The sequence below is a fragment of the Gymnogyps californianus genome, chromosome 2 (genome assembly GCF_018139145.2).
Source record: "Gymnogyps californianus isolate 813 chromosome 2, ASM1813914v2, whole genome shotgun sequence".
Classification (NCBI taxonomy): domain Eukaryota; kingdom Metazoa; phylum Chordata; class Aves; order Accipitriformes; family Cathartidae; genus Gymnogyps; species Gymnogyps californianus.
In genome coordinates this window covers 156,195,740-156,215,324 of record NC_059472.1, presented here as the reverse complement: position 1 = coordinate 156,215,324, position 19,585 = coordinate 156,195,740, and the positions used below count along the sequence as shown (strand labels likewise).

General features: G+C 37.9%; 1 protein-coding gene across 1 annotated transcript in view; it reads right to left on the bottom strand.

Moving 5' to 3' along the window:
• The window catches only part of LARP4B (La ribonucleoprotein 4B), a 60,965-nt gene that overhangs the window by 29,376 nt on the left and 12,004 nt on the right, over positions 1 to 19,585 (bottom strand). The window contains exon 2 of the mRNA XM_050891535.1: positions 12,519 to 12,653. Within this exon, the coding sequence (XP_050747492.1) occupies positions 12,519 to 12,599 (81 nt within the window). The 5' untranslated portion in view covers positions 12,600 to 12,653. The remainder of the gene's footprint in view (positions 1 to 12,518; positions 12,654 to 19,585) is intronic.

Genomic DNA, 19,585 nt, shown 5'->3' with positions numbered 1-19,585 from the left:
CAACCTCCTTTAACCTGGATTGGAAATGGACACATTCAATGGTCATATATGGGTATATATAACCATTATATAAATGGTTATATTTGTGCTTCAGAGAAATTGCTCTCTGCAGTGCCAACATCTACAATACTTTTTTGATGTTAACATGAGACAGTTTTCACTTGTTTTGCTAATACTTGAACAAAACGTATTAAGTTATTCCATACCCAGAATGTCTTTGGTATGTTTTAATATGATGATGGTATTGATCACGGTAACACATACTAAAACAACTTATTAAAATTTGTTTGTGAATTTAAGGATGCTAGGAACATTACAGAGTTTAAGACAGGCACTTCAAAACTCCATGAAGCTTTAATTATTCTGAAACACATGCACTCAGATGGTCATTATCTAGTGCATAGAAAACACATCCAGAAGGTAAAAAGATCTAAAGAATCTCAACTTAAACACATCTACTGAATGATAGAGAAAAGACTTATAAAAAGTGGAAGTGTTCGACGTAACTACTTGAATAGGAAGGATTCAAAGATGACAGCAAGTTCCATCAGTTTCCATTTTTAATACAAAAAGTTCCCCCAGGAGACAGCAAACTTCGCCTCTAGTACAATCCACTGCCGGCACTGCAACTGCTGGGCAAGGTCAGAGCAGCTGCCGTAACACAGGCGGTGCGGAGAACAATACTAAGCGCTGGTTCTGCTCAGCGGGGAAGGAAGAGGAGCAGCAGCTGCCGCAGGTCAGCTTTGTTTCGTTCTTACCCCAGCTAGCCAAGATCCAGTCTAGCTCATTCCCCACGCTTCTCCTGCAGCCACTCCTTTCTACAGCACTTCAGAAGATCATCTCCGGAAGTGAGCAAAAGGTTTCCTAATTGCTACCAAGCAAGAACTTTAAGTTTTCAGGAAATCCACAAACATTTCTTCCTATATGAAGGTAAAGAGCACTATTAACAGTCTGTAGAAAGTTTCCCTTCCACATGCTGAAGTGTTCATCTCAAGTTCATACAGAATTTAGAATCTGCAATCAATATACTTTGCCCAACGTTTAAACTTTCACACAAGGTAAAGAGAACCAAAAAGAAAAAAAATATATCGATATTCAGCAACATTTTGAACTACTACATTCTGTACAGCATTCAGTTTTGCAAAGGAAAGAGAGTGGTCAGCTTCAGGACAAAACAACATATATTTAGCTATCTAACGAAACCACAGTTTGACTTGGCTTATTCCAATTTCTAGCTTCAGCTTTAAGCTTTTACATCAAATCACTTCTGCAGAATACTTACAAATTCATCTTTAGCTTGCCATCCCCAAGTACCAGCATTTTCTGGTGCTAGCAGCTGATATGGGTATCTTCCCACTGCATACGAAGCACCTGTTAAATCTTCAGGTTCATTCTGGAAGTTTTCACTGACTATACATAGTCTGTCATTCTTCATGGTATTGTTAGAAATTGTATTATTCCATAAAAAGCCCATCAAATATTCACCATTACCAGCAGTAACGGTGTCAGAAAATAGCTGATTTCTCCAATCAGCATTGCCAGTCTGAAGACTGATGAAATGTGACCATATTTCAACTTGGGGGTTTTGTCTGTCCAGTTCATAAGAGTGCTCTTCGTCACTCGATACGTCTTCCATCAGATCTAATACACACTGCTCACTGCCTCGCTGAAATCCTGCGGCACCAGGAGAGGCACTGTGTATTTCATAGGAAGGAGTAGCAGCATATTTGTCTACCTGCTTTGGGTCAACAAAAACTCCAAGCTCTCTGTTTGAGAAAATCTTGTGATCTGACTGCATCTGTTCCCAACTTGTGGTCAAGTCATTCATTTGAGTATTTAACATGTAACTGGTGTTTTTCAGTTCAGTAGTCTTGGCTTCTAACTGCTTTAAATTCCCTGTGGTAAAAGCTTCTAGATTCCCAGTTGACATACTAAAACCAGTGAGGTTCTCCTCCTTTGAGTGGATGCTGACACACTGTTTTACTTCACCATCCTGCAGATTACGTTCATTTACATCACACACTCTTTTTTCATGAGTTTCTGATCCTACTTCAGTAAAAGGCCCAAGAGAAACTTGGGTGTTCCCGACCTCTGGCTCTGGACTGGCACAGTGACATAGCTCAGGCTCTTCCACTGGTTTATCATGCACATGAGAATATGAATTTTGACACAATGAAGGTAACCTATTATGGGCTTTATGTAAGAGATTACTGACATGTTCCAGATTTTTAGTGTCATCTATCAATTTTACACTCTTGTACATACAATTGTCCAAAGCTACAGGTACAGTGAAGTTAGAGTAAGTATTCTGATCGTGAGTCAAGCCTTTATTGCAATTTAAGATGTTTTTATCACGATCAACAATGGTAGCATCCAAATTCTGTTTTACAGTTTCTGCCTTGTTATCAATTGTCTCATCTAGGTGAACTTTGAATTTTGTCTGTTTTACAGATTCTACTACATCCCCAGCTATTTTGGCGGGGCCAGTCCCTGCATTCCATTGATTTTCCACTGCATAGAAGGAACAGACATCCTGTTGCTCATCTTGTCTACAGTTCATGTCCATTTTATTCATATCCTCATGTTCCACAGACACAGAAGAGACATTGTTTTCGTTATCTGAATTTGAATATTTGCATACTTTACCTTTATTCCCTGGTGACTCTTGTGAAATCTGAGATTCTACGCTGTTTTCCTTTAGGAACATTTCATCTGCGCTTGTGTTATGTAGTTCGTGAGATGTCAAAGTGCCATCACTTACCCATGGAGTTCTGCTCAAGCTACCAACTTCCTCAAGCATGTTGCCTTTTAGCTCAATGATACTCACATGGACATCTTCCTCCATGCTGCTACGGTTTGCAACTTCAGTTGATGTCTTGTTTTCAGTGCAATCCTTAATTTGAGTTTGAAAATCAGGACTTTCTTCCAAGTTTTCGTGCATTTCAGTCATATTCAAGGCTTCACAGCTATGCAAAACTGTACCTGTGCATTTCTCTTTATCTTTCAAGAATTCTTCCAAAATGCTGTGATGTTCACTAGAGTCAGGTGCAAACGTTTGGCTATCATCATATGTTCTTTGAAATGTTCTCTTTTCCACATTTGAGTTTACTTCACTTTCTGGCTTTAGGAAGCAGCCTTCTTCAGCAAGTTTTTCTACATGTTGACTCACCAAAAAAGAATCATTGTCCATTTCATGTAACTCTAAAGATAATTTAAAGTTACCCCTCATGTTCTCTGCCACCTGTTTAGTATTTATCTCCCTTACAACACTTGAGGGATGCCTCCTTAAACCACATGGTACAATCTCAGAATCATGACTTCCCTCAATTTTTCCTGAATTACTTACTCCAGTGTTTAACAAAACACTGGAAATACAATCACTGTGTTTCATGCTTTCTGAATTAGGGCTGTATCGGCCCTCTTCAGCAGCATCTGCAAACTTTACAGAATCACAAGCTCTATGGAGTGATTCATTCCAACTGACAGCATTACCTATGGTATATACCTCCTCTTGTTGATTCTCAGGGACGACTTCATCATCTACTTTTGCTCTTAAGCCATCTGTTACTGTATTGTCAGTATTTAACCTATGCACCTGACACTTGTTAGCCAGTAAGTTATCATAAGAAGATTGGATGTCTATGCTACAATAGTGCTTCATTTCCTCTTTCTGCGTGTTTGACCTATCCTCTTTTTTATACTCAAACAGTTCTTTCTGTGAATTAAACTTAGCTTCCACTTGTGCCGATTGCTGCATTGGAAATTCCTCCCCAGTGTCTAGAGGTCGTGCCATGCTGCACATTCCTTCATCAGTAACAGCTGAGTTATCTATGTCTGCTGCAGTCTCTTCATGCACTGTAGCTGGCACCTCTTCATCCCCTTTCAGATCTTCAGCATCTACAACACAAATACTGTAAAACTCCCTATCTTTTGTATTTTGTCTGTTATCTACATCAAGATAGGAAAATGTTGGCGACATCTCTCTATATGAACTTGAAACTTTTTGTAGGCTGTCACTCTTGCTGTCTTCAGCATTTACTGTTGTTTCATTCTGCCTTGAATGGTCACATGTAACTGCATAATCCTCCAGAAAATTTCTATTTAAGGAAATTTCACCCTGTAAGCCTTTGTGTAGGATGTCTGGTACATGTGAAGTAGAAATATGATCAAACAAGCAATGGTCTTCCGCAGCTACATTTTCATTACTAATATTACTATTAATATTTTCTATATTGTTCATGTGCTGACCATTACTATTAGATTTTTTAGGTGCTCTTTTGTTAATAACCCTATCTTTCTTTTCTTCACTTTTCTGCAGATTTCCGTATGTACCAGAGACCTTCAGGAGGTGACTAAAGGAATTAAAGAAGCTAAAAGGTCTGTCATACGTTCTCCTAGAGCTCTCATGGGGAGTATTCTCCATGCTTTTGTATGACGGATATTTTGCTTTTCTATCCCAGAACCCAGATTTAGAATTTGACGCTGCGCAATCATCGCTACAAACACGTTCAATGCTGACTATCGCAGCTGCCCCATTAACCGTCCTTCCCACTGTATGCAGATCCTGGCTTTCCACAGTTCCTAAAACTGAAGATAAAGTTTTACTTATCCTTGACTCTGGTGCTTCCTCTTCCACAGATTTTTGTAACAAGCTGGTTTTCTCCTCATTCGTGCTGTTACTCAATTCTTTACTGAAGCAGCAGCCCATGTTTAATAAGTAGCGTCAGAGGAGTCTTCTCATTGCGAATCACCTTCCTCTACACACTAAACTAACTTTCTACTGCTACTGAGCAGACAAGCCAACACCCAGCTGCCAAAAATAGCACACTTTAAAACCATGCAGGGGTTCATATGTCATTGCCACTCAAAGTCCAAATCCCAGTTGCTGAGCAATGTTTTAGTATATCATCATATGCACTGTAATATTAAAGCCAAATAAGTCTCCTAATGAGATTACAGTCCGTTTACAAGTATTACCAAGTCTTATGAACTTCTGTTGTTTAATTTCCTGAAGAGTTTCCTTCATCCAAATCATGAAAATATTTAAATGACATCTTTCACAATGTCCATGTGTGCCTAAAACCTGCTTGCCTTCATATTTAATACAACTCCTGCTTTCTATACAAGGATAAATGCATTCTGGCTTCACACGTTTAAAACTGATTTGAAGACTAAACTAGTGGAAGCTATTAGATCAACACATTTTGGACCATTTTCTCCTTCTCCTCCCTTCCCCCCAGAGCTGAACCTACACCAAGATTACTTCTTTAGGAAAAACAAGCTAAAGATAGATAAGACCTCATGTATTCCATTGAACAGTCATTGTACGTTATCAGAAGCTAATTCTGTTCCAAGCCTTTTTTTTAATTTATCTGCATGAAAAAAATACATAATCCCTCAGTGACTTACAGCACTGGAAGGGGTCTCAAGATCACCTAGCCATCTCATGGTACTATGGCAGGATTAATTATACTTAACCTCCAAAAAATCCGTGTATTCTTTTACAAAAAAACTTGGATGGATTTAAAAGGTAGTTTGACTAAATGCTACTTCTTCCAGAAGACTGTCCCCAGTATAAGTTTTCTTTGTTGTACGTAAACAGACTTCTTTCTGACCTTATGACAGCTAGAATATCTTTATACACATGTATTTACATATTGGAAGATTCTACTACTGCAAGTTCCTTTACTTGCTAAAAAAGTGACTCTGTTTCTTCAAAAATAAAAACCCAACAAAAAAGCTGAAAATACTCAGCAATCTTTTCTGCTTTAAACAGAGTTGTTCCTATTTGCCTTTACATAACCTTACATCACTCAGACCTCCTCTCGAATCCATTGCTATTATTTCAAATTTGGACCCCATCCTTCAAGAGAGCTTGCAGACTGTACCACTACAGCACCACTCCATTACTTAAAAGATACTGAAAACACAGAAGAAAGTAAGATAAGACAGACCCTTAAACTCTGTTTCAGATGTTCTTTCAGTTGTACATTGAACTGAGTGCTATTTTTCAATTGGTTGTGCACCTTATGGCAAGTTTAATCAAGATGTACTTGAACTAGAGTTTTAAGTTAGCCTGGCAACTTGCCTTCATTGTATTCATATAGCAGTACATAGGGGTACTAAGGCTAATTAAAGCAGTTGCCTTTCAACTAACTAGTAAGAGATCCATTTTAATTTCTATTGTAAACTATACTTGCAGGGTAAAGGCTGCTTAATACAGAGATCCATGCTCTAATATTCCATTATCATTACCTTTTTTTTTTGCATGATTGTCATTGTGACTTATTTTACAGCTGCTTTCACGGCAAGTCACATAGGCTACATAAGGCTTAAGACATGATTCAGTCTTATCTATGCTGTTTATATGGTCCCCATCACCACCACACTGAATGATTTCTACTTTGTTTCCAAAATTCCAGGGGGAAAAAAAAAAAATCCATCTTTACCAGAGAAGCCCACAGTCACTTTTTTCCTTTCAATCTCCTTCGCTTCCTTTACTTCTGACAGAAAATCTACTACTATCAACACAGAAATAAATTAAGCTTCAGTTCCTCTTTCACTCATTCATATCTAGTTGGTAAACTACATTTGCATCTGTTTAGAGTAATGAACCAAAAGAGAAAGAAGCATTTTTTTGTTTCCTGTTGTTACCTGAAGATGAGGAAAAAAATTATGCTGCACTGAAGCAGTAAGCAGAACCAGGCTGGATTAAAATCAGGTAAAAGAGAATACAAAAAAAAGCTCTTGCTATACCAAACTGTTCACAATCTTATGATAACTTGCAAGTACAAGGTAGTACTGAGCAAGTGCAGAAGCACTCTAGAAATTCAAATGTTTCACTTCAGTCTGCGCTGCAGTCACTACGAAGCACTCCTGCAGCAATAGTAGTAGAGTTCACATTTAGCAGCATAAAACAGACTAGAGGTGAATCTCTCTTTATACAGCATGAAATGCTTCTATTCTGTTCTCTGAAGCTTTTGGAAGGTATTTGAATATTTATTTTGAGTCATTTCTTATCCTACTTCTCTTTATAAATACTCTGTGTAACACAAAAAAGTGCAAAGCTGTAATATAGCTGCCAATGTAGCTTTTTCTCCCCAGACAAGTATTCTGCTCATAGGACAAATGAATCACAAAAAATAATGTGCTTTAGATTCTTAAACACAGGTTACCATATATTTAAATGCCATATAAATTTAAATGCCATAGGCAGACTCAGATTTGTATACGTGAAAGAACCATATTGGCTAACTTTCACAGGAAACCTCCTATTCACCACTAATCCTCTGACCATAAAAAAGATTGCTGAATTGGCTAGGGGATACATCCCCTCCTCAGCAAGTCTGCCTTGAAATTGCAAAGTAAGAAAAGGGGAAGACTACCCTGCCCCCCAGCTTATCCAATACGTGAAGCCTCAAAGTGCCTGCAGATAGATTGTTCTTAAGGACAGGAAGTCTGATGCATCATTGCTGCCATCTGCTGCATTTTTTTTTAATTCTCCCATGGGACAAAGTTATTCAACATGCTTGGATCCAGACTCAAAACTATGCCAAGTCACTCCTCTCTCCAGCATTCCCTGGAACCAAGTACAGGGAAAGGGGGAGGGCGTTACTTATAATAGGTTTTTTTAAGAAATGCCACGAGCAAACAATTCAACTGTTTTTAATGTCAGCATAAAGTCACAACAATACTTGCAAGGTTTACAACTATTCAGAAAATTCCCTCGTCAGGTAAACAAATAGCAAGATGTCTCCCTCTGTGATTTAGCCATCACTAACTACGTGCTTTCTAGAGAGGAACTAAGTGCCTTTAAGAGACGGACCAGGGCAAAGTCCACTTTTCCAGTGCCTTAACAAGCACTTCTGCTATCAACTAATAGGCAGAAAATGGGTGAAGCAGTTCAGGCAAGCAGAAACTTCTTCCAGTTTTCCCATACCCTTCTCCTTATGTGCAAAGGCACATTTTGTACTTGTTCCTTTTGTTTTATCTAAGAGTTCCAGGGATCATTTCTATTTTTAAGCACCTATAGTGCACATTCATTAAGTCATATTTCTCAATACTGTTTACTGTGGGATCAACATTAAAAAAACCAGCAACATACATTTAAGCAGAAAATGCCATACTGTTGTTATGCTACATCACCTGAGGTTGGTTGTTTAACTTCCAAGACTCAGTAAGTCTTGAAAACCTTCTGGCTAAGCTAAAGACCACCACCTGACCTGAAAAGCACTTTAACAGAATTTGTGCTCTGCTGCTTCAGAGTCCAGCTCAGCTCAGGGGTGGGTTTTGTTTACTTATTTTTTTTTTTTCCTTTATACATATATATTTTGGCTCTGGTATATTTCTCATCTACTCAAAGCCTAAATAGGTTTTCCCTCTCCATGAAACAAAACCACTCCGAAGCAGCACTTCCATAATCTGAAAAAATTTTTTTTTTACTAAGTATTTTAGTCCTATGTCCTGCACACACACCTACACAGAAGGCAAGAAGTCAACACGCTTATTAACAGGAGTACACCTACCCATCTACTTTCATTTCTACATGTATCTATTCCTTGTCAAGGAATAGGTGTTTATCCCATACATAGTCTTACAGACCTAAGTTTTAAAATACAGTCTAGCTTTAAGTTACAACAGCACAAGTCAAAACAGTCCTTACAACCTTCTGATATCTACCTTCATTTATCTTTTTTCTGTAATAAAGTAATGCAACTGTAACTAGTCCTGAAGAAACGGTGATTATCCTGCACTCCCAGGCTATACTTGATGTCATGCCCACCGCCAGTTAAGGGGAAAGAGAAGAGCAGACTCACAACAGACATTGCAACATCACTACTGCAGGCTTTTGGAAACAGCTAGTCAGATTGCTTAACTTTCCCTCCAATACATCAAGGTTAAATGAACTGTTAAGAGTTTAAATACACATTTTACACATTAAAGCAATTAAACATTAGCATTAGAAGTCATCTACAGGTGCAGAACTATTCAGCACTCTTCTCATGGTCTAAATCTACAATAATGTGACAGAAAGAGCAAACACTGAGCAGTATTGATCCTTCATGATGCTGATACCATACATGTTCATTTTACAGTCTAATCCTTCCATCTCTCCTTTAAAGCTATTCATGACCTCTTGAATTATTAAATATCACCTACATGTTATACAAACGGCTACTTAACTCTTAATTGGCACATACTGTATGTAATACTGTGTATTGTCAAATGATCTGAGGATTATATGCTATACTGAATTTTCACTAAACTGTTACACAGAATCCTATATTGAACTAGTAAATCTAATTTCCTCAGTCCCTTTTTATTCTATGAGGCATATTCTTGAATGGGTTGCAAAAGGATTTTTGAACAACATAACCTAGCAGCTCTAAGCCCAAGACATCCTTCCATATTACCTCCTATGAAAAACATTTTAGGAAGTACAATTAAGTCCCATCTTAAGTTTTCTGACTTGCTAGCTATTTTTCTTCTGCTTAGAACCAAGAATATGATTGAACTTGTATTTATAGTACCTATAAGCATTGACAAAAACCAGCACACCACATTGGTTTGAATTCCCATTAACAGAAGCCCATGGCAGCACCTAATAATTATTCCACTAGGGACAGAATAGGTGATGCTCATACCACAATCAGACAGCAAGTTTAAACGGCCCCATGGTAATATCCTCCACTGGAACATACCAACATTTGCAGAACCTGTTGCTCCTTGATGACAAGAATCCCTTCTAAAGTTAATTTCAAATTTCCCGATCAGGTCTTCGATTCATCCAATCAAGGAAAGGAAATTCTTTGGTCCTTGGAAAATGCTCTGAGAGGCCACATATTCAAATGTGGGCATGGCAGGTGAAGAGTTTAGGATCAGTGAGCAAGGAAAAAGACTGTGCCTTTAGCACTAAAGGTTAGTTAAGTTCTGTCTGGCAGAGACAGGTCATATAAACTACCTCCACCATGGGATTTGGGTCTTGGCCTCTTCCCTCAGAGAATAACCTCAAATTTCTAGCACCAAAGTGTTACTGATCGAAAAGGAAACAGAGAAGTGAGTCAAAAGGGAGTGAAACATTTCTTAAACACTGATTTTCCCGAGTCCAGTCTGACCAGGGCTTTCTCAGGAAGAGTAATTGTCAATGAGGATACAAAAAAAAATTCAATGACAGATGTCACCCAAAGTGATAAAGCCCGCCTCTAGGTTAAAAAAAGGCCGGAAATACCAGCATATTTAACTCCCAAATTTATCGAAGCCAAGCATTTGCTAGTATCCTCTAAATTATCTACCTCCAATTTGTAAGCATAAGCTACTGTTAACAAGAAATTTATGAGGATCCTCAAGTTGCCAATTTCCTTCCATCAACTTGCATGCAAGTATATATTTTTCCTGGATCTACAGAGGTGTATCAAAATTTCCAGTAGAAATTCTATAACTTTCCTCCTGAACTGCCACAAAAGCACTCAGACTAGGTATCACCAGATCCTAGTAGAACAGCATAGCCACAATAGCTGGGGAATGTAATTCAGCAAATTTCTTTTAAGTCTATAAAAAAAGACTCCTAGAATTCTCACTAGATACCATGGGAGTATGGCCCCATATCATATATACACTGAAGTAAGGATCACCAGACATGAATCTATACCTTTATGCAGTCTAGCCCTCTGATCTCAAAATAATTGAGACAGACAAGAAACAGCAGGTGATTTTCAGTTAACCTGAAGCATGTACTGGCTAAATGCAATCGAGTCAGGACATCAGAAGTTTTTCTCCTTTCTATCGCATTTTTGAAAAGATGAAAATGTCTTAATGATTTTAGTTTGCTAACTTCTTCCTGTACTCCATGAAGTTTTTCTCAAACTATAGCCTTGTTCCCAAAACTTGCAAATGAACTCCTGAAGCACTGGTAAAATATACTCATGCAAGCATGCCATTATGGAAGGGACCATCTTGAAAACAACACTTAACAGCATATATTGGCAATAATTCTCATACAACAAAATGACCTTCTGATGTTGTGCATATAAGAGTATAATACTGGCATAACTTAAAAAAAGCTTAAGCAGCTACAGGTCTCATCTTTTTTGGAATAAAATATTCAGCAAAGGAAAAGTTTTAATCTCAAAAGGATTAGTTATTTGAAATACACCATTATAGCACTATGGATACATTCCAAGATATCCAAATTGACATTAGTATCCTCTACTAAGGAAAAGAGCATACAGATTTTCTGAAACTGAAAGAAATGGTTACTCTTTCTCCAAATAAGTATGAAAGAACAGGAATTAAGATGTAGATCCAAGTTTACAGGTAGCTTTATAAAAATTTTAGTATGCTAAAAGAACTAGCATCAATATGAAGACTAATCAAACCACCTTCAATACTAATACAGCTGCTGAAAGTGCACTGACAGTTCCAAGCTTTTGAAGCAAACCTTCAAGAGCCTTTTACTCAAGCTTACACACTGGTTTCTTGGAATTAATGCCTTGAGTACAGGAAAAAAAATGAATAAAAAAATCACAAAAGCTCAACTTTCAAAAGTATGGCACAAAAGTGGGTTCAACTTTTTCCTCTACTATCAAACAGGCAAAATTGACATCAGAAAGGTAAAAGAGAGCAGAAGAGAACCCAGAATAAAAAAGAAAGGGGAGAGAGGGGGGAACAACAAACAAAAACTCCACCAGTTTGCTTAGCTAGGAAAAGCACAAGTTTAGAGTGTTTTTCAAAATGCTCTTTAGTGCTTGCTGCAAGGTTAAGTTGAAGCAGCAAGCATCTGCGGCTTAGTATAGCACAGGCTAAGTGCCTAGCAGAACATACACTGAAACTAAACACTTCAAGATGTCCCAAGAGGAAACATTCCTCCCAATATACAGTTAACAATCAAAGATGAAAATATAATGTTATGAGTAGAGCTTACACACAAATCAAGTATTCAGTCTTCTTGAAGACATATGTAACATTTACTGCAACATATATACACACAGTACTATCTGCTGTATGATCTGCCAAAAGCATTCCATAAAGCAACTTACTGGATCCTGCACAGTAGCACAGAAGCAGCAGCACGTGCCATGTGGCAGAACTGCCTGAGCAAAATTCCTGTTACAGAATGCAATTTCCTATTTGTATGGGCTTGTACTTTTTTCAATTATACATACATGCCAAGTGCATTTCCTGCATTTTCCTCACATGTTAATGTGTGAGCTAGAACCTAACTCAAGATTGGTAATACAATTCCTGCATAGCCTAAAAAGCCCTGTACCTTAAATGAGTGCAAACTGTTGTAACTTGTAGTTTATTTAAATCCCCTGTAGGCCGAAAGAAAAGTTGAGTTGAGGCTCCTACTCCGTATGGAGATTTAGCCACCTTCAACAGCTCTGTTCTAGCATTTTATGTTGCAATGCGATCAGCCAACTGTCTTCTAAAATGTTCTGAGACACAATTTTGATTAAGACATAGTAAAAAAACTGTTTCATGCATCACTTACGAGGGGAATATGTAATTATAATACTTACTAGATGAGAACCGTCTTTAACTTCTTGTACTTGCTGCACCTGCGGTTCAGCCACAACTTTAGTGTCCTGATCAGAAGTCATGAGCTGTCTGCTTTTTGGCTGCTCAGAGAGAACTTTACTGGTCACCTTTGTAAGCTGCGGAAATAGGAAGACAAAATATTCTGTAAGTGGTTGTTCAAATTCCTGAGAACTCACAGCCATTCCAGACATGCCATGTTGATTCAGACCAAAGGTCCAAAGAAGTTCCACACCACATGGTCAGGATTACGCATTCAGGGAAAATGTTATGGCAGAAGATGAGGATAAAGCGCTCTTGCAGATATGCTCAGCTCCCAGTTGCTGGCTGCGTCAGGAGTGCAGATGAACACCTGCCACAGCACTGGGCAGGGAAATTCCACTGGGAAAGTTGCACTTGATTCTCACCTTAATTATTCAGATTGGTTTTCAAACCATGACTTTTTTACCACCTGGCAGACTTACTTAACTTATTAAGAAGCATTTAGTCACAAACCAACCTTTGTCTTCTACAACTACTCTGACAGTCACTTAATCTTTGCAAATTTTAAGAAGCATGTTACAACAGTTCTGCTACATTAGTAACGCTCAACAAGTTGTTCTGCTCCATCACCCTAAAATGTTATTTTATTTGATAAGACAAGTAGAAAACTGTGTAGAGTTGAAAGTCTGACAGCGACTTCACTTTGAAATTTGATGCTATTATTTAATACTGTTATTTAAAAAAACTCTGGTCTTTAATAAACAGGAAAAGCTCATTGAAAGCATGAAGTCTCAGCAAGTAAATATTGGGGTGTAAAATCAGAGTAATTTTTAACTTTTTCTTTTCTAAAAGCACTATGAGCAAGTGGTAATATGCTTTTTGAGTTACTTATTCACGTGGAAATTCCAGTACTGCATCTGTAACAATGTGTGAGAGAAATTTATTGCCTTCATGTTGGTGACACCAAACTTCAGGGTGAGATTCCCTATGATCTCCTTTAAAAAAAAAAGTAAAGATTTGCAGCACATTGAAGGTAATGGTATGATTCCATTCTTTAGCAGCATAAGCTCCTTCTAGGGTATTTTGACTCCAAAAGACTGGAGTAAAAAGTACTTCTTTCAGTCTATGGCATTATGGCCTTCCATGGAACCTCCTCTACACTATATTTTGAAATGGACAAAAGCAAAAGCCTTTCATTCAACTGACTGAATTAATTCCAAAATTTTCAAATAAAATTATGACATTCACCTATGAACTGATTCAAGCATATGTATTATGGGATTATGCAGAAGATAAGGTATTTTGCACACACAGCTGAAGAAACAAATATACTGACATCCCTGACAGGACAAAATATTCAGCTTAGATGAACAGTTGCTTATCACTTCACACTATTGATGTAAAGTCAGCATGAAAAACATGTTTTTGAAAGAAACACATGTACTGTGTCACCGTTATATTCCCAGAAGTTTTTTTTTCCCCCTAACACCTTGCCTCTCATCTTAGAATAGAAAACCCTTTAAGCAAGGGAGAAATGACAGACAAAAAAACACACAAAAAAGTAATAAAAGAATTATACTGCCCCTCACATACAGTGTTACGCACACATGAACATACACAGAGTCTACATGGCAGAAAGTCTGGAATTCATGCAGTATGTTTGTATTTTATAAAATAACCAAAAAATCAACCTCGGGATGAAAGCAATTTTTCAAAAGCAAGTATTAAATAGCTAGACTCTGTGTTGCTCAAACCCACACATGGGAAGCTGTACTCACGTTAACACTGCGGAAGGTGTCTAAGCTTCTTGGAGAATGCTTCTGTTAATATTCTTTGAAGAAATTGGTTTTAGCCTTTTAAAATTTTGGATTAATATTTTTCTAAAAAGAGCACAAGACTTCTTACACATTTTGTGTTCACTGTATATAATCTCCACTGCTGTTTATACTAACCTTGAGCATGCCCATTAATCCAGATTCACAAGCTAAAGTCTACTTTACTGAAAGACAAATGTGTTTCGGTCAGCAATGATATCATCTACTCAGTATTTTGATCCCCAAATCAATGCCAAGTTACTTCTTTGCATCCCTCTATGTCACCTGCTTATCTCACACATTCCCATTCCCTTCTAGGATCAGCCTGTCCCCAGTCATGCTGCAATCTCTTCCATCCTCTGGTATGTAGTGTTAGCACCAGTACTTTGTAAATCTATGGATTATGGAAGGAAAACAGCTAAGATCATGTGAGTCTAAAACAAGAGTAAAGTTCCACTACACATACGTCCTTTAAAGCATTTGCTGACTGGCCATCAAGCACAAAATATTCAGCTAAATCATTAATTTTGGCTGAGAGCAGACAAGTTGTTAGCCAGCTTGATAGATAACGACTGCAATGTGCACGTTGCAACTTCAAATTTCTTGGGCAAGCCACCAGCAATCAGAGCAGCACATCATTCTACTGCTTTTCAGAAGTCCTTTAGATGAGATTACACAAGATGCTTATCACAGGCTAGGTCTAGATTGAAGCTCTAGGTAACTTTCTTTGGATTACTCAGACTAATAATCATATTCTCATTAGTCACACAGATTTGTTGTGATACACACCACACTAAATGCACTCACCTTGTGAACAAATTCTTTTTAATAACTACAATGCCAAACCCATATATTTAAGTTGTGTTTTGATCATTAAGGATCAAAATGGCTCTGAAAACAAGTGAGATACTATTATAGCCTGTTTAAAGAGGATATTCAACCTGCCTTTTAAGTCCCATGCTTTTAACAACGATCAGCTATTGCCTTTCTGCAAACGGGTAAGCCATACGGAAAGACCCCAAATGCAGAAGGAGTTTCCTTTGCAATTTTCTTCACTTAGTATGTCACACTGCTACAAGTCCCCAGGACGTCAAGTGCTCTGCTGCAAAATCCCATCTGTTGTGATATACTTCAAAATGACTTCATGCGCAGGGCTGTTCTGGAAAGTTAATGCCATCAACTTTTCCACCACAGGGCTGCCACTTACCAGTCTCTTAAAGCAAAAAGCTTAGATGACTGCGGGCTTCCATGGCTATCATGTCAGAGAATACAGTGTTTGTGGAAAAGGAAGTGTTACTTCAGGGAGAGAAACAATAAAAATCACAAAATGTTAAAGGCTCTTCACAGGATGTGTTTTAGCATGTTTTTCATTAGTATTGATACACATCTTCATACACAAGCTTATTTACAGGAACCACAATCAATATCTGGTACTACTAGAAACTACAGATCAGGATTGAGAGTTTGGAAGACAGTTTATCCTCTTTTGACACTAGTTTAATAGTCAAATCAGTGAGCAAGTTAAATGTGGCATTTTAATGCAGCAATAAAAATTATCATCCCACTGAAGAGTTAACTTGCCCCCTACTTCAAAAGATACACTGAATTGCTGATTGGTAAACCATATCTTTGCATAAATACACACTGCTGCAATAATTAAGAGACATTCAAGAGAAAAATGCAAGTCAGCAGACCTGTTCGGGATAGAGATAGCAATACCTATGGCAGAACATTGAGCTGTCAGAAGTAGACTGCAATTTTTTTTCATTCAAGTAATTAAAAAAAACAAATCCACAAGAAAAACCTTCAGAGGCACACAATCTCTTAAATAAGCTTCTAAATAATATTTCTAGTCTACAGCAAGCAGATTCACAGAAAAATCCATGTCTTCCACAAATTATGTCTAGTCACACAGTCTACAGAACGGCCTGCATTTATGAATTGATTTAGAAGTACACAGTTATAATTTTGTAATATTATATATAATTTCAGTTCTGTAAATGTGAATAGTAAATCTTTATTTTTCCTTCTTGCTTGCCATTCGGTCATCACAGAGTGATTAGTCAAGTTCAACAACTTCAGATATATTATGTCAAGAGCAAAGTTACTTTTGAGACATGCAAATACTTATTTCCAGAACTACCTAATCCAAGAGAAACTGCATGGATTTTACCGAAGCTTATCAGAAGCAGTTTGAACCTGGTTTGTAAGTAGGCAAGACACTTATTCCCCCAGAAGTTTAAAATACAGGTAAAAACATGTTTCTTTAGAAACCACACAACATTCAACCATGAAGTCCTTACTGTCCCCGAAACTGTAATACACTGCTCAGTCTGCTAAATTAGTAATTGCAACAGGAATAGGAAGAGCACCTTAATACAGTTGTTTTCTCATTAGAACAGGACGATGAAGGCAGTAACTCTTCACTCATACTTGTACAGATCTTTCCCTGTGGGTACCTGGTCAGCAGTGGTTAATCTGAAGAGTTACAAGAATATTCTCAAGAGGGACTGAGACCACCTGGCCAAGCGACACAGGTAGCACATATTTCAGCCTACTGGTTTCCCTCTGCAACATCCACAACCACCTTCACAAATAAAAAGTTGTGTTGTGGTTTTTTTGGTTTGTTTTTTTTTTTTTTAAAGTTGACAACATGGTACTTTACTGGCAAATATTTTCAAATGCATCTTGTTAAAAGAATTCCATCATTTCAGAAGATACCAGACACAAACCAGCAATGATCCACAGGATGACTATACAGATAAGTGCACACAACCACATGATCACTCTTGTCCAGGTGCCAAGCCAAGCAGAGCCGGGACCACTCTCATCCAAAAGCCACACGTGTGTGTTCTTGTCGTGCCAATATCAGGCTAACCTTTACACTGCATTTTAGTTCAAGTTTAGGTATCTTATAGTACTGTCAGAGTTAATGTTCAACTGTCTGAAGATATTTATATACACACTGCATCCACATACACCACAACCTTGCAAACAGCTCGGAAGAGACATCTACTCAATTGTTATATAGCAAACAAAACCACTACTGCCCCTGCCAACCCCCCAAAACCTCCCTCAAGTGTAGCCCCCAATCCTCCTGCTTTCATTAGCAGTCGTCTCTAATTTTTCTAATTCATATTCAAAGCGTGCTTTTATGCAGTCTGTTTTGCTGTCTAGAGTTACAAGAGTATGAGTAGCAGCATGCGTTCTCTCAATCAAACCAGTCAGATAGATCTGTTATTTAAAAACATGCAAAACCCCAAACAATGCTCTAGGGCTGAGATCTTGCCAGCCAACTTTCAGCCCAGAGTAAGCAGCCCTTAAAAAGAGATTTACAAATGCAAGTGCTGACAACTAACTTTCACACTGCAAACAGCAACACCATAAAACAAAAAAGCTCACTAGAATAAAAGATCTTTTCATTGCTCTTTCAGCAAGCACAAACAAAAATAGATTTGAGTTTGGCTTTGTGCAGAACTCTTCCTAGCAAACATTTTATAAACTTTAAACATAGATTAAGATAAACTTTTCACAAGGCTAATACAGAAATACACTTCCAGTAACATGAGAAAGCCTAAAATGTTTTCAAAACACAGTTGCACTGCTTAACTTAAGCCTCATAACAAACTTCCAGTTGCAGGCCAGAAACCCTCTTTCTACTGTCAGAGATAACATACTTTCTCACCATCTTTCACACCCTTATGTATCCACGATGATCACAGTCATGACACTGCAGCAGAAGTAATCAGATGTACCACTGACCTCAGCTTTGAAGAGTTTTAGCACCTGCTAAATACATCATGTAGTTGATATAAGAAATAACAGATGCCTCTTCCAAAACTATGCTATTGATTTAATACATTAACTCCCGTTTAAACAAAGTTTACCTTTCTTTATTAGTTTCGCAAGTGTTTTGAATACCCAAGGCATATGTAGTATGTCAAGAGTTTATCATGTTCTCAGCCCAGGTAAAGCTGCTAACTCAGGTTCAGGACAGTTAAGCTTATAGAGCATCATCAAGAAAAACTGACAAATCCTAATCCTGAAAGGCTGCAAGTTTCCCTCTGTCTTAGTGTTATGAGCAGTGATATAAACTAGAGCTTGCAATTTTAATCAGATGGCTGTTTTAGAAGACTTTCAGAGAAAGATTTCAGCTGTTAATGTAAGAGTTGAACCATCATCCCACTGCATAGGGCACATGTTACCATTCTGTAGATGAATAATGCTACAAAGCTGTATCATTCTGATACAGAAAGCTTGTGACAGAACTCAGGGGTTTCCATCTTTCCTTTGAAAGCAGGAAATCAGTTTCTTTACAGAGCAGATGTGACAAGCAATCTATCATTCAAAGGATGGCATTATTTAAGAGAAAATATACTGTGAAGCGGTTACATTACCACAGCAGACAAAATAGCTGCGAACAAAAAAATCTAACAACCCCAAAAAGTACGTCTTTTGGTGGTGATCTCTGCAATCATCTTTGTGCCTAAGTCAGTTGTAAACTCTGTATTACAACAGCAATTAAAAAGCTGACATGACATAAATATTTAGTCACAGCATGTCTACAGAAGTTAAATATTGAACACATTACTATTTTAAAAATCGTCACAAGGCTCTGAATTTGTTTAACTGCTAATTAGCAGCTGAACAGTTGGGGGAAAAGTTGAAAATTTCACCTCTGGAGCTTAGCATGACCCAGACATTTATCAAAGTCTGCCAGATGAATGTTTCAAAATGTACATGCATCCACTGCACGTGCCAGCACGGCGGCTGGGAAGTTAAATTTCAAAAACCCCAAGAAAAGTACTGTCTGATTTCTTTCAGTTTTCCTTCCTGCCAAGAAAATTGCTTATGCTCGGGCACCCCCCAGGCAGCACCCAGAACAACACAGATTTTTGGTTCTTGAAGAGGAACATGGACATAAGCACTAGGGGCAAACTCACAACAGGGCACTTGGCAGGTGCAAGGCATTTTAAAACCCACATGGCAACTGAGTATTAGCAAGAATTGCAGTGTCAGAAGACCACCTAAACCATAACACTGTACATTTTTAATATTCTGCAATAGAAGACACCAGCTCAAATGGTTTAGAGCTGCTGCTGCTGCATCTACTTCACAAGTTTTTTAGAAAACCTTCTGTTCTTTATAAGGTTGATAGCCTCCAAAACTGTTCTGCAATTCTATTAATTATCTCGTCAAATGTAGTCTCTCCTCTAAGAATGGCTGAGATTTCAAGAGAAACAGTAAACCTTGCT